We start from the raw sequence: 20,834 nt of genomic DNA, 5'->3' as shown, positions 1-20,834 counted from the left end.
TACGTGAAAATGAGCTATTATAATTCATTTGCGGAAGTTATTCCTCCACCCCCTGAGTAACGTCATTAACAGCTAAACAAACATGGTTGGAACAATGGATGTGCAACATAGTTACTACTGTTTTGAGAAACAGTCGTGACTAGCTAGTTAATTTCTACAACAATGCATCATACTATGGTGGATACGCAGTGAGTTACATCATTGTACTGGAAACGCACCCCTGGTCAAGCCAGTATTTGGCTGGTTTACATGGTCTTCCATCTTGGCCACGCTGGGGTTTAGCTGGTCTCCCAGACTGACCAAAACCCCTTTAAAATCATCAAACTACACCAGTCTGAAAAGTAAAAACCAGCCTGGTGGTCAGCTAAGACCAGCAAACCACCTCAGGCTGGTTTAAGATGGTCTTTTCAGCAGGACACGGAGTGTGCAAAAGGAAAATTGTGAATGCAAGCATTGAACGTGTTTACTATTCCTCTAATCTCTCAACAGTGAAAAATCAGGCCAGATGGATCATACAGTTTATCAGGGAAATGGAGAAAATCTACAGAGTAACTGGGGACAAACACTTTAATGTAATCATTATAGACTACAGCAGTTCTGATGTTGATATAAAGGAAAGACTTAAAAAAGCAAAATTACCAAGGTAAAGCACTTTGTTTTTAAATGTTTTTGACACGAGTTTGTTATGTGAATGCTAAAGTTGTCTGCGTATATTTACAGTTACCAGTATCGGAAGATGGAGGGTAATTTTCAGAGATCGGGGGGCCTTCAAGCAGGAATAGATCTTGTTGAAGTAGGTAACCTCAAGTAGGTAGGTTCAATAATTAAAGCTTCCTACAATGCTACTATTTTAGATTAAGGAAACCATAGATGAAGAATGGATGAAATGTAGCTGAATGCTATATTTTAATTTTGGTCTTTCCTCCTTAGGATGAGCACAGTATTTTGTTCCTGTGCGACCTGCACCTCTACTATCCTGTGAATGTAATAAACTACATACGTAAACACACTATCGAGGGAAAGATGGTCTATGCGCCAGTTGTGATGAGACTGGATTGCGGTGCATCTCCAAGAGACCCAACTGGTACTGGTCTCAAATTTGGTCTAATCACAGTCCTTGCAAGGCAGCACTGTATTGAAATTCCCATTCTTTTTGTTAGCGATGTTTGCTGTTAATATTGCTTATTGTCAATAATTATACTATTGCTTAGGGATTTGATCTAAATTAATGTTTTATTTTTATATTGTAATGCTAAAATAAATTTTATCAAAATTCACAAACATATTTACTATGCAATAATCTCAAAATGGACAAATTTATCAGCCTAGCTGATATACACTGTTGAGCCAAAACATTATCACCACTCACAGATAAAGTGAATAATGTTGATCATCTCCTAACAAGGCCACATGTCAAGGTCTGGGTAGATTAGATGGTAAGTGAACAACCAGTTCTTAAAGTCAACGTGTTGAACGCAGGAGAAATGGGCAGGAGTGAAGACCTGAACGACTTTGACAAGGGGCAAATTGTTATGGCCAGATGACTGGGTCAGAGCATCTCTGAAACGGCAAGGCTTGTTGGGTGCTCCTTGTCAGCAGTGGTAAATACCTACCGACAGTGGTCCGAGGAGGGACAAACCACAAACCGGAGACAGAGTATTGGGCGCCCAGGGCTCATCGATGCGTGAGGGAAACAAAGGCTGTCTGGTCTAAACCGAGAGAAGGTCTACTGTGGCACAATCAGAGAAAATTTTAATGATGTATACGGGAGTGGGGCTTGGGTAGCTCAGCTTGATCTCGGTGGGGCGCATGGTGAGTTGTGCATGGATGCCGCGGAGAATATTGTGAAGCCTCCACACGTGCTATGTCTCCGCAGTAACGCACTCAACAAACCATGTGATAAGATGCGCGTATTGACGGTCTCAGATGCGGAAGCAACTGAGATTCGTCCTCCACCACCCGGATTGAGGCAAGTCACTATGCCACCACAAGGACTTAGAGCGCATTGGGATTTGGGCATTCCAAATTGGGGAGAAAAGGGGAGAAAAAAATAAAATAAAATGTGCTGGACCAACAAGTCTGATCCACGACGGCTCCACCTTGCAGCTTACAGGACTTGAAGGATCTACTGCTAATGTCTTGGTGCCAGATACCACAGGACACCTTCAGGGGTCTTTTAGAGTCCATACCTCGGGTCAGCGCTGTTTTTGTGGCACGCGGAGGACCAACAGAATATTAGGCAGGTGATCATAATGTTTTGGCTCATCAGTGTATGTAGAAGCCTATCACTTCAGAACACCATAGAAACCACATAGCAACATGCTAAAAACCCCTCAGCACTGCTAAAAACCACTCAGACCACATTAGCATAGCATAGGTCTGACAACCACCAAAAATCCAACGGACAGCCATTTCGCCATTTTAATATTTGCTTACAGAATTGCAAATTGTCTTCTTTCTTACATTTATTTGCATACTTAATTGTGAATCGGTTATTTGTGCATTATTTACTTTACACTGCAAAAGCTGCACAAAACCTGTGTTTTGTGTGGATTCTCATGCACAGCTAATAGAAAACAAGACACATGCTGAGTGTCATGACAACTGCAAAGTTCCCCCAAAAATGAAAATTTTCTCATCATTTTCTCACTCTCATGCCATCCCAGATGTGTGACTTTTTTCTTCTGCTAAACACAAACAAATATTTGTAGGTGAATATCTGAGGTCTGTAAGTCCAAACAATGTAAGTGATCGGTGACCAAAACTTTAAAGGTCCAAAAAGCACATAAAGGCAGCATAAAAGTAATCCATACGACTCCAGTGGATTAATCAATGTCTTCTTAAGTGATCCAGTCAATTTTGGATGAGAACAGACCAAAATATAACTGCTGTTCTTTTCTGCATATCGCTGAAAAACCCCTTCCATTTTGTGGCGTGTTCTGCATAACGCGGCGGCCCATGAGGCCCCATTTCGCGGCCGGACCACTGGGAAAAGTCCCGGTTCTCCCAATGGCCAGTCCATGCCTGTTTTTAACTATGAATCTTGACATCTGCAGTCTCCTTGGCGATCATGATTTCAAGCTCGATTACACTTCCTAGCACCATCTACTGCTCTGTGCATGCGTCAAGTACTAGGAAGTGTAATTGAGCTTGAAATCATGATTGTGCCTAGAGATTGCAATGGCAAGATGTACAGTAAAAAAGGAGTTACATTTTTGTCTGTCCTCACCAAAAAGATTACTGGATCTCTTCAGAAGACATTGATTAAGCCACTGGAATGCTGTCTTTATGTGCTTTTTGGAGCTTCAAAGTTTTGTTCACTATTCACTTGCATTGTATTGACCTACAGAGCTGAAATATTCTTCTAAAATCTTCGTTTGTGTTCTGCAGAAAAAAAAAAAGTCATGCACATATGGGATGACATGAGGGTAATTTTTGGGTGAACTTTTTATTTTAAGGTGATTCTGATTTGGCATTTCATTTGTGCAGAATGAAAGTTTAAAACATAAGCTTACCTACAAAAAAATATTACAAAAGTTGTACTATAACATGATTTTAATGTTGATGTGTTCTCTTATTGATTGAGTGAGGCCAAATATTTCTGCTGTTCCATAGGTTTTTGGGAGACTGCTGGTTATGGTCTGATGGGAATCTACAAATCAGACATGGTCCGTATTGGTGGCATGAACACAAAAGAATTTAAAGAAAAATGGGGAGGTGAAGACTGGGAGTTGTTAGACAGGTAACGAGAGGCCATCGTTATTGAATTTATACAAATTCTGTAGTTTTTGGAAAATCTTGAAGGAATAGTTCACAAAAGAAAAAAAATTAAAATTTTGTCATTATTTACTCACGTTTATGTCATTTCAAACCTGTATTCTGTTTCTCATGTCCATGGAACACAAAGTAGAATTTTTTGAAGAATTGTTATGCAGCTCTTGCCATACAACGACAGTCAAGGTCCAAAAATGACAACAACAAAACACTATAACATCACCATTAGTTGTCCTTATAACCCATGCACTATATTACAATTCTTCTGAAGCCATATGATATTAGCTTGCCTGACTGAAATTTAAGTTCACCTCCTCCGAAGTTCATGTCTAGCCCATGTCCAGATTATAAAATGACATAATTTACACAAAAACTAGACAAAAAAGCACTATTCGACAAGAGGGTGATTGATTGAATAATGACAGAATTTTTGTTTTTAGGTGAACTTTACCTTTTAATATTTTGAAAAAGCAGGTTATGTTAATATAATCTCAAAATGTCATCTTATTTTTTGATCTTATAGAGTCTTAGGAAACGGGTTAGAGGTGGAGCGTCTCCATCTTCGAAATTTTTTGCACCATTTCCACAGCAGACATGGAATGTGGGACGACATTCCGGCTTAACAACAGATGCTTGTTTTCATGCTGTAATTAGTTGCAAATATTTTGCACACTGCCATCATTTATAACCTGTACTAGTGTATTAGTGGCCTTTGAATGACATTGTTGAATGACTGAGCATTGAATGAATTAAAATTCCTATTCATGGATTCAGAATGAATTTGTGTTTGTACAGTTAGTAAATTATTGTTTTATTGTTTTGTTTTTTGTTTTACTTTTTAGGTCAAAATATTTTGCACTAATGTGGTGTTTGCATGTATAGGTGTACAAAAATGTGCTATTCACTAACTTTATTATGTATCATGAACTAAATATGATTAATGTTTTTTTTTGTTTTTTTTTACAGCATTTATTAACCTTGATTAATAGTAATTAATTATAACTATATATACATACATATACATACAATATATATATACTATTGTGACGAGGAGGAGGGTGTGGACGGGCCCTGATGATGCATGCCTGGCGCTCAGTTGTCTAATCAGCGGGAGAGAGATAAGGAGGGGCCAGGAGTCCAGTTCAAGAGAAAGAGAGAGACGCACGTGTTGTGTGTGTGCGCGTCTTTGTTTGCTGCAAAGCACTTTTATGTTATGTTTATTGTCTGTCTTTAAAGTTTACGCTCCTGTTCAGCCGGTTCCCGCCACTTCCTTGCCCATGCTGTGAAACTCATTACATTGGTGCCGAAACCTGGGAGGGAGGAGGGGATTTCTAAATTTGCGAAAATGTCCGGGATTCGGCTTTAGTTGCATTATGATGTGCATCTGGTCTAATACTTTTGTGTGTGTGCTCATATTTGCATTGCTTTAACCCCTCTTTGTAAGTCCCGCCCTCTCGTACACCAATTGGTGGATTATAAGAGGCTTGCAGCAACTATTGTCCAAATTCCTGCCTGTCAATCTCTCCGCGAACGCGCAAAGCGCTGTTGTGTTCAGCATCAAACAGTTGCTTGACAGTAGCAGCAAATGACAGCTGAGTGGAAACAATGCCCAAACAAAAGTGCAAATTTACAGAAGATTTGCACAAAAATTCCCATGCTTTTACCCAGGTCGAGATCCGTGGGAAGCAGAATGTATGACATGTAAAGCTGGCACTTATGTGTCAGTTGCTAACAGGGCTGGAGTGGGATTCATATTCAGCCCGGGATGTCATGTCCAAGTCAGCCCACACCCAAAAGGGGGGTTGGGGGTGAAGATGATAACAATAAAACAAGATCACAGCAAAAATATGCAATATATGTAATTACTTGAAAATTATTTAAGCTCTCCATGTCATTATACCACATACGGCATTCACTAAGATTTTCACTTTGTCATAAGACATCATTGTATGTGTTGTAAAAATAAGTGAATGTTAAAGGGATATTTGATCATTTCCTCACCCTCATGCCATCCCAGATGTGTATGACTTTCTTTTGCAGAACATGAATGAAGATGTTTAGAAGAACTGTTGGTCCATTCAATGCAAGTAAATGAGAAGCGGTGAGAAACAGATCAATAATTAAGTCATTTTTTACTATAAATCTCCACTTTCACTTTCATAAGCACTCTTCTCTCTTAAGAGTTCTTCTTCTGTTTTTGGTGATTTACATAAGCATATCGCCCCATACTGGGCAGGGAGGAGAATTTATAGTAAAAAAAAACAAAAAAAAAACTTAAATGTTGATCTGTTTCTTACCCACACCTATCATATCGCTTCTGAAGACATAGATTAAACCGCTGGACTTGTATGGATTACTTTTATGCTGCATTCATGAGATTTTTGTACCTTCTGAGTTCTGATCACCATTCACTTGCATTGAAAGGACCAACATAACTGAGAAATTCTTCTAAAAAGCTTCATTTGTGTTCAGCAGAAGACAGAAAGTCATACACATCTGGGATGGCATGAGGGTGAGTAAATGATGAGAGAAATTTCATTTTTGGGTAAACTAAGTTTATTTTAAAGAATATCTAGGCACATAATAACACTGTAGAGCTGTAAATGTATATAACTCTTTCAAGATGTACAGGCTCACACTTTAAATGGTCAGTGCTTTGTATTTTAGATAATTAAAATAGCAACAGATCCAGTGAAACAATTAAGGTTGAGTGATTGTTTTTACATTTTTACATGCCATTCAAAAACGTGCCATTTTACAATGATAAGAGTGAAATATTATTTGTTATGCTAATAGAGTGTCTTTTTCACTGTATTAAAGTTTGCATTCATAGTAACACTGTTTTGAACCCTATTATTCCATTGAGCTTTCCTATAAGTGATATCATTTTGTTTTAATTTGTGCTGTAAATTGTCTGTATCTGATTAGTTTAGCAATATTGTTCTTGTACTGGTCATTAGTGTGATGAGAATTAGTAGATGTTGGTGAAGCATCTGGACTAAAGCTCCAGACCAGCTGAGAGAGGGGATTGGTTTATTTGCTCAAGTCTTGTAATTGCAGGGCTTTATAATGGTATGAGTGGGTTACTGAGTTATAGATGTTTCCAGAATTTTATTGCCCATTTTTGTATTTTTATAATTGGTGTATATTTGCCTAATTCTTCCCTGCATGCATTATCTGTTATGTGCCGGTGTACTTGAATATTTTTGCATTTTGTATTCTGCACTGAAAAAAGTGAGTGAGATTTACTGAAATTTTATTTCACAATTTTTTGCACTCTAAGTCAATTTCAATTATATAAAATTAAGTCAAATCTACTTAATTTCATGAAATAATATTGAAGTGAGAGAGTTCATTCAACTTAACCATTCCAGTAACTTTTACTCACAAATCTTATGTATATGGAACTTAAATAAGCTTGGTAATATTTAAATAAACATTTTACTAGATCATTCCACATTTTTAATTTTCTTTATTAATAACATATCGTCGCTGTCTGATGAAAGGCACGTACCTTGTTATAATTCATTTTTAAAGACCATGGAAAAACTATTTTTCTCATAAGAAAGCTTACAAAATGAATCAAAAAATAACATTTTTAGTCAAATTTAGCACCAGGGCCATGCACAAATATTGCGTGGCAGTGGCTCAAACTGAGAAAAAGGGCATCCTCAACCCCCCACCCCTTTTTTTCACCCCTGAATACAGTTACATAGAATAATTTACAAACTTCTCTCTATCTGTCTATCTTCCTCTTTATCAAACTCTTAGTATTATGCCCCTTTATAGTATGTCACTAAAGTCCTCTCACCAGTACCTGATCTGCAGCCTTGTGGTTATGCATCATCTTGAATGGATTTACTCTTCACTTATTGTTATATAGAAAAATATTGTCTGCATATAGTATATTATGCTAAATATACTGTATAACACATGTAGAATAATGTATGTATCTCTTTTTATTCTGTATAGTATTATGAATTCATTTTTATTAAAATATGCATTACTTTTAAACATAAAGTCATACATTACTTCATCCAATGGCAGATGATTTTGAAGAAAAAATACTTTACCGGAGACACAGTGTGAAGGATCTTTTGTAATAGATTTTAATCATTCACCTGTTTACTTGCTGGTGCTTTGAATCCAGCTTTGCAAAAATCACTCTCTTAAGCATCCTTCCGCTTTCTCAATCTACTTTTTTGTAAAGGTGTGGTACTATAAACAGTGTGCAACACTAAATTTGAACATACAATTTGCACAGCATAATGTGATGCCAGATTTGCAGACCTGGTTTTATTTAACATTATGCAGTTAAATTCCATGGTATCTTAATTGTTATTATATTTAGAACTGAAATAGACTTTCACATGTATTGTGTGTATATACTTCAATATTCAGTAAATTATAGCAGACAGTTTGCTTCATACTGTAGCGTATGGCATGGGTGGATGTTAAAATGAAGAAAACACAGTGTATGATTACTGACTCAAGAACAGCATTTTATTTTATACAATCTAAAAAACAAATTTACTGTTCATGCTTATTTACAGGCCCCAGCTAAATCAAAACACCCCAGCATTCTCAGTCATGGTAACCCCCCGAAAATAAAAACACACCTTTTCAACCTCAGCATAACAAAACATAAAACATATCTCTATTTACTGAATTTTTTCCTAAACACACATTATTTAACACTTAACTGCTTTCTTTAACTAACACATTCCAGCCCTACGCTGAGCATCTTGGGAAATGGAAATCCCCCGCACCAATTCAACCACACACCACACGTTACGTCACAATATGTTCAGCAACAGTTTAAGGGCTACCTTTGTCATTCTTTAACATTTATTGTATATTAGAACTTTATGATTTAGATGTGCAGCAATTTAGTGATTGGACAGCCTATATTTAATTTTAAATATCAACAAAATAAAAGTATACATTTTTATAGACTTATGTTAGCTCTGCGATTTGATCATTCACTTTATGAACTAATGCACATTTTTAATGCATTTGGGCACGCTCAAGCAATGTCAATACTAATTAATGCACATTTTTAAAGCATTTGGATGTGCTCAATTGCGAAGCGTTGAACCTCCCCTACCCTTGTCACTCCTGATCCGCTGCCTGCAAAACAGAGACACAATGCAACAAACCAAAAAATAAATAAAAATCATGCAGACAGTGTTGAACCATTCATCATATAAATCACTTTTACGCTGTGGATAAAAAAGCATCTATAAAATGAATATGTGCAAATTATATTACTTTCTCCAGAGGGGCAACTCAGACCAGGAGGGCAAAGGGGCAGTGGTTTGGGCCACTGTAGCCACCCCTCTGGCACGTGCCTGTTTAGCACCATAAACAGAATCCTGTCATTATACATCTGTTCACTGTTCAATATTTTAATTGGACATAGATTTTTGATAGCGAACGTGGACATACATGGTTTTCTTAGGGTTCCAATGGCACATGTTCAGTTACAGACTCTACAGTCTAACCGTTCATGTTCCCAGAGTTGGTAGGTTATCGATTGCTAGAGAATTTATTTTTGGATACAATCTGAGCTTTCACTTACTATTTTAGATTGAAATCAGTTATATGACTAGGGTTTCTATTCCGGTTGTTGAGTGGACAATTTAGTTTCGAGATGTGTTTTCAGGTCCAACGCATAAATTGCCTGTCAGATTTAGCTTTCACTCGTGGTTTCACGAAGATGGAAATCTGGCAACCATATATGGCTGGTATAGTCTACTTATAAAGCCACATGACATTGTGCATGCATGAATGGCTTTGGTTGTCAGGGAAATCACAGACCCATCTCTTTATTACACTTCAAATCATAAAACAGTTAAATTAGTGTTATTTACACAAATCTATGCTTTTGGACTCCTTTCATAGTTGTACATATTTGAACTGTTTTTAAAGAACAAGAGGAGATACTTTACCTTGGTGGTGATGTTATAGATGAGCAGACTCCATAGTTGACGCTCTTCTAAACATAAGGGTGGGACATACACATTTTTTATTGACACTTCTCAATATCAGTGGAGATACTTGTTGAACAGAAAGCCTGATTAAACATCTTTTCATTGGTCATTTCAATGCACAATTCAAAAAGTAGGAAGAGATCATTCACTGCACTCCGTCTATGGTAAAAAGTCAAAATTGCCAAAAATGGAGATACGTGTTTATCATCAGACAGCAACGATAGGAAAGTGTTCCACAGGAAAGCTCCAGGAATGCTATGTAGTCTATTACACAACATCACCTTGCATTACTGGCAATGGGATAAAAATATGGAGCTGCACACGCAAATCTCAACACTTGGTGCACAAAACACGACGATGGTAACAATAATAATCTTTTTGATCATGAACGAGTAATTTTGAGTAGAAAATTAATTTCACATCTCAAAGACAGCACGATCATGTAGATTTGCTCTCTATAACATCAGGAAAATAAGACCCTTCCTCTCTGAACATGCCACACAACTCCTTGTTCAAAGACTTTCAATGGGGTTAAGGTCAGGACTCTTTGGTGGCCAATTCATGTGTGAAAATTATTCCTCATGCTCCCTGAACCACTCTTTCACAATTTGAGCCTGATGAATCTTGGCATTGTTGTCCTGGAATATGCCCATGCCATCAGGGAAGAAAAAAACCATTGAAGGGAAAAACTGGTCATTCAGACTTTTTTTTGACGCATAACGTTGCTGTTCCTAGACCTGACCAACTGAAGCAACCCCAGATCATAACACTGCTTTCAGAGGCTTGTACAGTGGGCACTATGCAATTCCCTTATTACCCTGACGGGCCCATCGCTTTGGAATAGGGTAAATTTGGGCTCCTCAGACCACATTACCTTTTTCCATTGCTCCACAGTCCAATCTTTATGCTCACTAGCAAATTGAAGTCCTTTTTTTCCGATTAGCCTCACTAACAGGTGGCTTTCTTGTGGCCACACAGCTGTTAATTTTTTACGATGTGACTTCACCAAACGATCACGATCATTCAAGATTTTTTTCCGATCACATTTCTTCCGCCAAGCTGACGGTTCACCACTATCCTTCCAGGTTTTAATAATGCATTGGACAGTTCTTAACAGTAGTGTAGTCTAGGGCATACGCCGTATGCCCACCTATCTTTCTTAGGATTTTGCATATGCCCACCTAAAATAAGTGATGATACGTATGGCCACCAGTACAAAGAGTAGGCTTTAGACCCAGAACTTTTTCAATCTAATAATACAATGCTGCTGAACCGTTGAGTGAATTTTGTGTTTTTTAGGGCCTAAGCACTGAAAGTGCAGAGGACCTATTGTTCTTCTAAGGATTATTATTTGTATTTTTATTATTAGGGCCCGAACACCGAAGGTGCTAAAGCCCTATTGTTTTTGGAATGTTTTTCATTATTATTTTTAATTTAATTTTTAATGCATTCACCCGTTTTATAAGGCATTCATCATTCTTGAAAACTCAAACTTGGCACACACATCAGACCTGTGTAAAATCAAAAAGTCATGTAGTGTTTAGGCTTGGGTGTGGTCGAGGAGCTCTACAGCGCCTCCAAATGCAGGCACTGGTTGGGTTAAGTTGCTCAGATATGCACAAGACTTGGTATGGCTACTGCTCTCATCATGATAGACAAAGTTCACTTGGTTGTATTTGACTCCGCCCAACAGGAATGTGGGATTTTCACATTTTCCCGTGGAGTTTTGAGGGGCTTACGATGGCTGAAAACTTATGAAAGTTTACACATTTGTCTTAGGACATCTTTTGATTTGATATTGCAATTCAGCATAGATGTGCCTCATCGGTTCCACAGCGCCACGGCACACCCGTCAAAGTTTGGCAAGATTTTAGAATTCTTTTGTCACTTGTCTTGGGTGTGGCCAGTGGACTCCATAGCGCCCCCTAACATTTTGAGTGAGTTTATCCCTGTGGTTGCCACAGAGCCTGTCTGATATTCACAAGTTTTGGTGAGGGCATTGTTCTCACCATGACAGACATATTTTCCATTTGGCTTGTATTAGCTCCGCCCAACAGGAAGTCGGCCATTTTGGTTTGTTTCAAAAATGCATGCTCTCAAATTCGAAACACTCTTCATAGGGATTTCATGTTACAGGTACCAAATGTGCGTGACATCATGCCAAGACATTGACAATGCTAAATTGCCAAAGGAATTTTATATATCAAACGATGTTGCCATGGCGATGCGATAAAATAACGTAAAAAAATTGGAATAAGGAAATGTCTCATATCTTCTGCATGCAGAAAATTAAAAACATCAAAATTGAGCCGAATGTTTGTTCTTGCAGGCGGATCACATTAATGTGGCTATTGTGGGTCACGGTCGTAGCGCCACCAACTGGCAGAAGTATATCACTTTTAACAGACTTTGAAATATCCCTCTTATTTTTTACCTGAATTGCTTAAAAAAAAAAAAAAAAAATGGAATAATGTCAAGACAGTGCAGATTTAAAATTCTGAAGGGATTATTGATATCTTAAATACTATTGCCATGGCAATGCATTAAATGTCGTCATTCATTTTTGTGTATATTCACATGTTTTGAGGTATTTGCCATGCTTTAATTTAAGTTTATTGTTTAAACATTTCTTTTATATAAATCAAATATAATAAAAATGTCAAATGAAATGTAAAAATACTAGAAAATACTGCCATTTGTCTCTGCTCAGCTTTGAGTGGCAATTACAAGAAATCTCCAATAGAGGTCAGCCAAGCTCCATTGTTGAATGAACTTTTTTTAATAGATCTTTCATTTATCTGGCTTTGGGACCTATGGTGCATCCACAAGCTTGTACTATGCTCAGGTTGCCAGATAATAGGCGAAACACCCCAAGCAGAGATTTATACTTGCACAAATAGGAAATATTTCACTTTATGTCATACTTAATTTATGCAATCTGGCAGCCTTGCATGTGAGTGGGCACTCTCTCTCCTCTTTGAAAAATAAATAAATAAAATACTTAGCCCTCAATAGTGCAATATTATGCTCAAAGAAAAGTGTGATGCAGCCACTCCATGTCCATTCACGAAGCTGCGTGTGCTGTTTAGTGCCAAGTCTGAGAGCAAACCTTTTCAGTGACTAACTTTAGTAAAATCCCAATAGATCTTCGCATCATTCGCACACGGAGGGGACACGCACGCAAAACCAAGTGAGAGGAATACGTTTGTTCTTTGTGTTATTTGTGAAATTCTGACGTCCCTCACACCTGTATATGAATGTTACTCTGGTAGTAATCATTTATCAGTGTCATGCAGCCTGTTTTATTCAGTTGTGTGCTCAATGGGATGCCAACAGGGTACCCGCGTGTCCTTAAAATGTCTTAAAGTCTTAAATGTACTTTTTATAATGTAAGGCCATAAAAAGTCTTAAATATCTTAAATTACAAGAAGTCTTACATTTCGTTTGCTGAGGTCTTACATTTTGGGGCGTGAATAGAGGACACGCAAAAAACAGCAGAATCTGCGCTAGTCAATTATCTCTCTCTCTCTCTCTCTCCCTCTCTCTCTCTCGTGCATTAAGCAGCTGACGCTTGAGTTAGTGTGAGTGCGCACAGGGAAGTGCATTTTTACTGAATTTATGATGTTACACATGTATAAACCTTCAGAAACCCGTTAGTCAGAAATGCAAATGGCGTTATTATGCTTCTCTGTAAGTGAGCGAATCACTGTCGCTCCTGCTTATAATCGACAAAGCTGTCAACATTGCAATTTGCAAGTGTTCAAGGTTGGAGCGTCTTTTGACGCCTTTCAAATCATGGCGCTTCCTTTCACATTACCTTTGACAAGAATTGTAAAGCTAACAGAACTACTCAGCTGCAGAGTTACACCTGTTATATCATCTTATATCTCTCATCTCATGTTACGTGCCATTCACATGCTTGAATGCGTTTGTTGCACTAAAATTACACGCAGCGCCACAAAAGAGCAAAACGTATGTGTCTCAACTCGAGACGTTTAACAGTTTAAGCTCTTTTAAACTTGACATGGCATCTAAAAACACAAACAAGCTGTCTAAGACGTCTATCTAGCGCACATTTACATTGAAATCATTTATAAAACAGCGCAGACAGACACAAACGCGCTCAATGTGAACGGCCCCTCAGTGTAAGACTAGAACTGTAGAAAAGTTTGATCACACTTGCCTATTCTTTATTATTTGTTACTGCACTTTCACTTCAAGCAAACTGGTAAGTGCTTTTTGTATTGTTATAGCAACATCAGGAGTTTTCTTAGTGTAAATTAGGCTGCTTGAGCATTCCGTGTCGGATCAAGTTTTGAAAAGTAACCGTGTACACTGACTAAATTTATTGCAATGCAAGCAAAATTTAAATCGCAAATATTATTAGAGAGTTTTATCTTGGTATTAGACCTCCTTGATTCTGGCTTTCATGCGTGGACGTGTTTTTAAAATGTCAATTGGTATTATTAGTTGACTGACACGTAATGTATGATGGGCGTACGGCATCTTATTCATTGTGAAACTGTTCTTAATGGCATGAATCGCACTGAAGGCCTAGACAAGTTTTAGTGCATTCTCTGAGGCAGAAAATTATAATACAAAAATAATTAAGGGTATTTCAATACCCACAGCTTTCACTTAAATGTATGCTATATTTGTGTGCATTTATTTGTATTTAATTTTTTTGGTTGCTAACTGCATATTCAGTTATTATGCACTAAAAAAAATTTACATGTAATTGCATTTAAAATGTAATTAACACAATTACATAGGTATATAATGATGATTTGTGAGTTTTCACTGCAAAACAACCCCCAAAAATACAGCAAATTGCATTGCAAAATTTGAGAAAAGTAGCAGCAAATTCAGCCATTTTGTAATTCCAGCTAGCCCAATCACATGGCCATTTCCTAACTACACCATAATTTGATGACCAAACTTTAGTTGTGGCAATGTAACTGATTATGTTGTGACAACCGGAAAAGTGACATTTCTGTATTCGTTGCCACAACATAACTTTGGAGTGGTGCCAGTCCGTCATGACGACGTTGTGGCAAGGTCGTGGTTCAATAGTGTTACGGGGGGGACAAAGGACACAACAGCAGAGATACTGTTCAATAGTTTTATTAACAAAGTTCTCAATGTCAAGGCACACCTGGCGCTGGCTGCAGAAGGCTGAAATCCAGCAAGCCGCAATGGACTAGTGAAGGGTATGTTCGTATGATAAATGTGCTTTGTGGAAGTCAGGAACAATCCATAGAGCTTCCGTTAAAGCTGGTGTGTTGCGAAGCAAAGCCCAGATGATATAGTCCCCGGGACGCAGGCAGAGACCAAGGAATCCTCCTCCACATGAACTGAGCACAGAACTGGCGAGGGTGACTGCAAGCAGGAAGGTAACCGCACCTCAACAGAGGGGCAACCAACAGACACAAGAGCATGCTGCCACTACACGAGAGCACAGTTAACATGACAGTGAACAATAAACGGGCAAATAATGAGGTGACACAAGGAATAAGTAGGGAGTGCAATCAGAGTGAAGCAGATGGTAACAGGCGAGTAAATCATTGCTGTGATCAGCGACTCCCCAGATTGATCAGCGTTCCAATGATCGCATGCCTGCTCCACCTGTGAGACATGAGGGAGAGAGAAAAACAAACAACAGTATGAGCCGGCACAGATGCTGGAACCATGACAAACAGTAGTTTGTTGGTAACCAGTTGGTAATTTTTGCTTTTAATAATTATTCTATGGGCAGACATGCAGTATTATAACATAATTTATGTCCTCATTTGCCCAAAATTAATTTAGAGGCTATTTAAACAGTTGTGCGTATGAATAACGAATGCAGGCTCAAAGTTAATGTACTTCATTTATTTTGACAGCAACAATAAAAGAAACTGAAACCTATTGCCACAGAACTGCAACAAAATTACAAGCCTAAATGACTTCTGTGCTCATATTAAAATCTACTTAAACTATCTTAACACCTAATGCCTTGAATTACATTTGTTAATTTAATTTAAAACCATTTTAAGGATAAATAAAAATGGTAAATGACTTCATTACAATATAATCTTTAGATCTACATATTTTTTTCAATAAATAATTATATTAAATATAGCAAAAATGTTAAATTAATCAGTCAGCAAAAAAAAAAAAAAAAATTACAATAAAATTTGATAGATATATAGATTATCTGAATACAGATTTTTAAATATCGAATGGTGTTGCCATGGCGATTTACTAAATTAACCCTCTGGGGTCTGAGGGTGTTTTGGGCCCTGGAGAAGTTTTGTCATGCCTTGACATTTGTGCTTTTTTCAGTTGATTAAACATATTAATGGCTAAAGTCTGATAACACTGTATTCAGCACAAACTGGGCTACAATAATATGCGAGCAACATGTATGTACATGTTTGTATTTTTGAAAAAAATAATAATAATTAAGTCACTGAAATAAGGCCATATAACACATACTAAACATTTGTTCACAAGACGTTTGAGAACTGGATCTTGTAACCTAGAGTTTTTGCAACAAAAATTGTGAAAACCATCCTGATCACTCATTCATACAAAATATAGTCATTTAACTTTTGTAAGACACTTTTAGTGTTAGAAAGGCCATATGCGAGGAGGCGTGGATGATTATGAATATTGATGTGATTCACACCTGAGGAGACAAAGACCCCTCCCCTGAGAGAGAATGAATGTGAGGAGACTTAATGACTGAATGTATTGTTTGTAGCTTATTCACAAAATCAAGTTTAAGTTAAAAGAAGTAATCTGACTATACATTTTCTTCACATAAAGACTTTACTTAAAAACATTAGACCTACACTACCGTTTAAAAGTTTTAGATCGGTATGATTTTTTAATGTTTTTAAAAGAAGTCTCTTCTGCTCACCAAGGCTACATTTATTTGATCCAAAATACAGCAAAAACAGTGATACTGTGAAATATTTTTAATATAACTTTTCTATTTGAATATATTGTAAAATTCAATATATTCCTATGATCAAAGCTGAATTTTCAGCATCATTACTGCGGTCTTCAGTGTCACATGATCCTTCAGAAATCATTCTAATATGCTGATTTTCTAATATGGGCATATTTACAGCACATTTTAAACATTTACACCCGGACAGATATTTGCAAGCACAAGCTTTGTTGATGATAATGAGGCAGCATAAACACTAGTTAAAATATAATCTAAACATTCATATTATTTTTATATCATATTACATATCATATTGATATCATACAGCATACAATTTAAATACCTGCTTTAGCCGAAACAACATTTAAATGTAACTAAAACTTGCCTATTAGGACATATTTCTAATGTCAATACTCTGAATCCTGGCTGGCAAGTCTGGAAATAGTCCAACTAGTAAAATATGTACATGTTTATATAAAATAGCATGTCAACTAATGTAAGTAAAGATTTACTCATCCGAAATTGTATCCTCGACTGGATCAAGTCACTCTTCAAAATGCAAACGTTCCTTGTCGGATTCCCGCTCTTCTTCTGAGGAAAATGTGAACTTTTCGTCACTATCCAGGACCATCTGTAGAGCTTCCTCACCTGTGTAGCGTGCCATCTTCCAAATGCACAGAAAAGTGAATGAACTTGATGCTTTTTAAGGTATTGTTGGGGGCGTTTACCATTTGCATTGATCGCCTCAGCACATTACCATATGAATAGCACACTCTGCTGGTGGGTGTGATCACATTAGCGATAATTAGCTGAGCCAGGAGAAACTGTACATCGCTTTGTTTCATACAGATTACATTGCATGAGAATATTTGTTTTAAATTTTAAATAAAACAATTCAAAAGTAGACATTTTAAGCTTTCTTTAGATATATGTTTCATGTTTGTGTGATAAATATTAGCAGAGTTTCAGTTCATTTTTTTTGACGTGTTTCAGAAAGATGCTTGCGGAGACAGACAGCTGAAAGCGCACCCTGTTTATTTTCTTTATTTTACAAAAGCACAAGGTTTTGTTGTTATTGTGAGTGTACACAAATAAAAGTAGACCTTTTATAGTCTCTAATGATGTCTTACACTAATCTTCTGTGTGCATTGTGTGATTTAGATCAAAATTGAGTTGTTTCTGTTTTTTCTTGGGGGCTAATCACATGGATGTGGCAATTGTGGGTCATAGCGCCACCAACTGGCAGCAGGAAGTGTGGCACAACAGACTTTGAAATAGTCCTCTTACATTTACCCAAATTGCTTCAAACTTGTTTAGACACTGCTGATGGAAAATGTTGAAGGGATGCTTGATAGCTTTAATAGTGTTGTCATGGCAATGGATTCAATTACATGAAGTTGTAGTCAAACTGGAATGGTGGCATATATCTATTACACATTCTATGATTAGGGTCCAAGTTTAGATTGTTGAGTTGTTGCTGTGTCCATCATGCATTGTTTTCTGAAAGCTACAGAGTGGAAATGGACCCATGGTGCTTGGGCCCGTCATCACTGCTTGCAGCTATATTTATTATTATTATTATTACTATTTTAAAAAGTGTACAGAGATTCTCTGTAAATGTGCATAGAGCTGCGTGAGCGCAACTGATGGCACTGGCAAGACAGGCAGTCTGACTAAGCTGATCCACCGATCAGAACGTTCATTTCAGACACGATTGGATATTTGCTAACCAATCAACTTATGCAATTCAACTTTGTGAAAATACTGCATGTTATTGCACCCGTGCAAGTTTTTTAATGCTCTTTGCAGATCCTGGACAACTGTGTCCCGTAGTTATATAAAATGTCTTTTTTTTTTTTTTGTGTGTGCCTTTTACTGCTGTTGGTGGTGCCTTTTTCTCGTGATATCAAATAATTAAAATGTATATTTCTTAGTAGGAAAACAATTTCACTATACACAGAAAAGCACGTTATAGTACACAAATAAAAAAAAATAAACATTAATTATTACGTAGGCTATATATGGTAATACTAGATAATGTGTTAACGTGAACATTACTACACTCGTATAAGCTATACAATGCTTAACAGTTTATTGCGAATTATGTACGTATGTATTAGTTTATTAATTAGCGTAATTATCATAGTAGCCAAATGAAAGGAACATTAATAAGCAGTGATGGGGAAGCTACTTTAAACTGTAGTTTGACAAGCTACTCAAATTTTAAGTAGTTAAGCTACAGTCAAGCTACTCTTTTGAAAAAGTAGTTAGCTACACTACAAGTTACTATCAAAAAGTAGCTAGCTACATTGAAGCTACTTAATGAGGCAATATTTTTTTTGTTACTATCAAACCAATAATATTAATAACAATTTACACTAATGACATTTATTAATGTATTAATTATATACATTTAATGTGTTTAATTAAATATATTAAATGTATTTAATACATTTAATGAATAGTAACATTAATACAGTTAATAATGGCCATGAAATAAAATGCAACAGTATGAAAAATAAAATTTAAAAAAAGATAAGACGCCATTAAAAAATCTTTTTAACACTACACACTTTTCAGTCCTGCTTTGGCCTACTTCCCTAAAGATCAGATTTTAATGACAAACTCTCCTTGGGCTGGCATTTTTCACATAATATTTAGTGTGGATAATATGTGAATAAAGACTCAGGGCTTGTTTCTCCCCTCAGCTGGGTTCAGGCTCATTGTATTTTCTGACTTTTTGCCATTGACATGCAAGTGCCAGCTTTACAGGTCACATACAGAGGTTGTTCTACAATATTTGTTCGCTTTGTTTAAGTCCAAAAAAGTGGACAGATGGTCATCCTAGATTGTTGCATAATAATACAGGTCATAAATGGTTTATTTTACCAATCATTTTATTTATTTTCATGAAAATAATAGTTAATTAAATGTTAAGAAATGGAGAAATCAAATAGTTCTGCATGATAGTAATTATTATAATATATACTGTATATTTATAAATATCATAATTAACTCGCTGCTCCCAATGATGAGAAGCGAAATAAACATATTTAGAACAGAAACAAAATCTCTCAAAATGCAGTAATAACTTTTTGAATTATTTTATTTAAAATAGTTATGGTAAATATGCTTTTGTGTGATCTATTAAGAACAAAGTGTCTGAAACATTCTTTGTTTCATAGAAGAATAAAATGGTGTTCATTTATCATTTTCAGATTTACCTGCCCCTGTAGGTCTTATAAAGGTAAACAAACTGTGGATGTTTGCTTTACATAACCATCAGACACTCACTTCTTATCCAAATGAGCTGTAATAAGCTCTCAGTAGATGGCGGTAATTCACTATTTTTGTTTGTGATCTGCCATTACAAAAGACTACGCTGCCTGATTCTGATCAGCAGACAGAAATATGCTGCCAGAAGTTTTGCCGGTAAAAGTTTGGCTTCTATGCAATAAGGAAGGCTATTAGTTATAATCTGACCAACATGATGTAGCGTTTGGTCACGCTATACCTCTACTTGCTGGAAAAAGTAGTTCGCTAATGGAAAAGCTACTCTGTTTTAAAAGCAGCTGAGCTACTGTCAAGCTACTGACAAATGTAGTTAAGTTAGTAGCATTGCTACATGTAGTTAGCTACTCCCCAACACTGTTAATAAGACCTATATATTTAAATACATATTTAAAATAAAGTTACCATACCATGGTTCTTAGTTGTTCTGTACACCATGCCAGCAAGAAACTTGTTATACCCTAATATACATTTTGTAAATTCATGTGTGACTATAATTACAACCAAATTGTTTTTTTAAATGGAAAAAAAAATATATATCACAGTATGCCAACATCTTCAGACACTACTATACCATTGGTTCTTAACCCAATTCCAGTGATTTCAGCAATCTCCTTAGTTGATGCAGGCCAATAATTTGCCCCTTCTGAAACACAGTAACATCTTTTCCATGGGACACATCTTCCAACATGGTTGTTTAAGAAATTAGAAGCTACACACTGCATCAGTTAGGGTAAAAAGAATTGTTGCCAGCTGAAACATATTAATTACTGCAATAATGATCCAGTCATAGGCTCTTAAGTATCTACTTATTTAAATCCAATACATTAATAAAAAAA

General features: G+C 36.6%; 1 protein-coding gene across 3 annotated transcripts in view; it reads left to right on the top strand.

Annotated features, from left to right (window-relative positions):
• The window catches only part of LOC127435316 (beta-1,4-N-acetylgalactosaminyltransferase 3-like), a 38,255-nt gene extending 30,918 nt beyond the window's left edge, over positions 1–7,337 (top strand). For 2 of the 3 annotated variants that reach the window (XM_051688708.1, XM_051688707.1), the window contains exons 16-20: positions 490–643; positions 721–793; positions 931–1,084; positions 3,616–3,742; positions 4,298–7,337. In XM_051688708.1, the coding sequence (XP_051544668.1) occupies positions 490–643; positions 721–793; positions 931–1,084; positions 3,616–3,742; positions 4,298–4,397 (608 nt within the window). In that variant the 3' untranslated portion in view covers positions 4,398–7,337. Of the gene's footprint in view, positions 1–489; positions 644–720; positions 808–930; positions 1,085–3,615; positions 3,743–4,297 lie in introns of those variants that run through there. The other variant, XR_007896180.1, reaches the window with a different exon arrangement.
• The last annotated feature ends 13,497 nt before the right edge of the window (positions 7,338–20,834 follow it).

Source organism: Myxocyprinus asiaticus, chromosome 45 (assembly GCF_019703515.2).
Source record: "Myxocyprinus asiaticus isolate MX2 ecotype Aquarium Trade chromosome 45, UBuf_Myxa_2, whole genome shotgun sequence".
Classification (NCBI taxonomy): Eukaryota; Metazoa; Chordata; class Actinopteri; order Cypriniformes; family Catostomidae; genus Myxocyprinus; species Myxocyprinus asiaticus.
The sequence above is the reverse complement of the archived record's forward strand: the minus strand, read 5'-3'. Positions and strand labels throughout refer to the sequence as shown.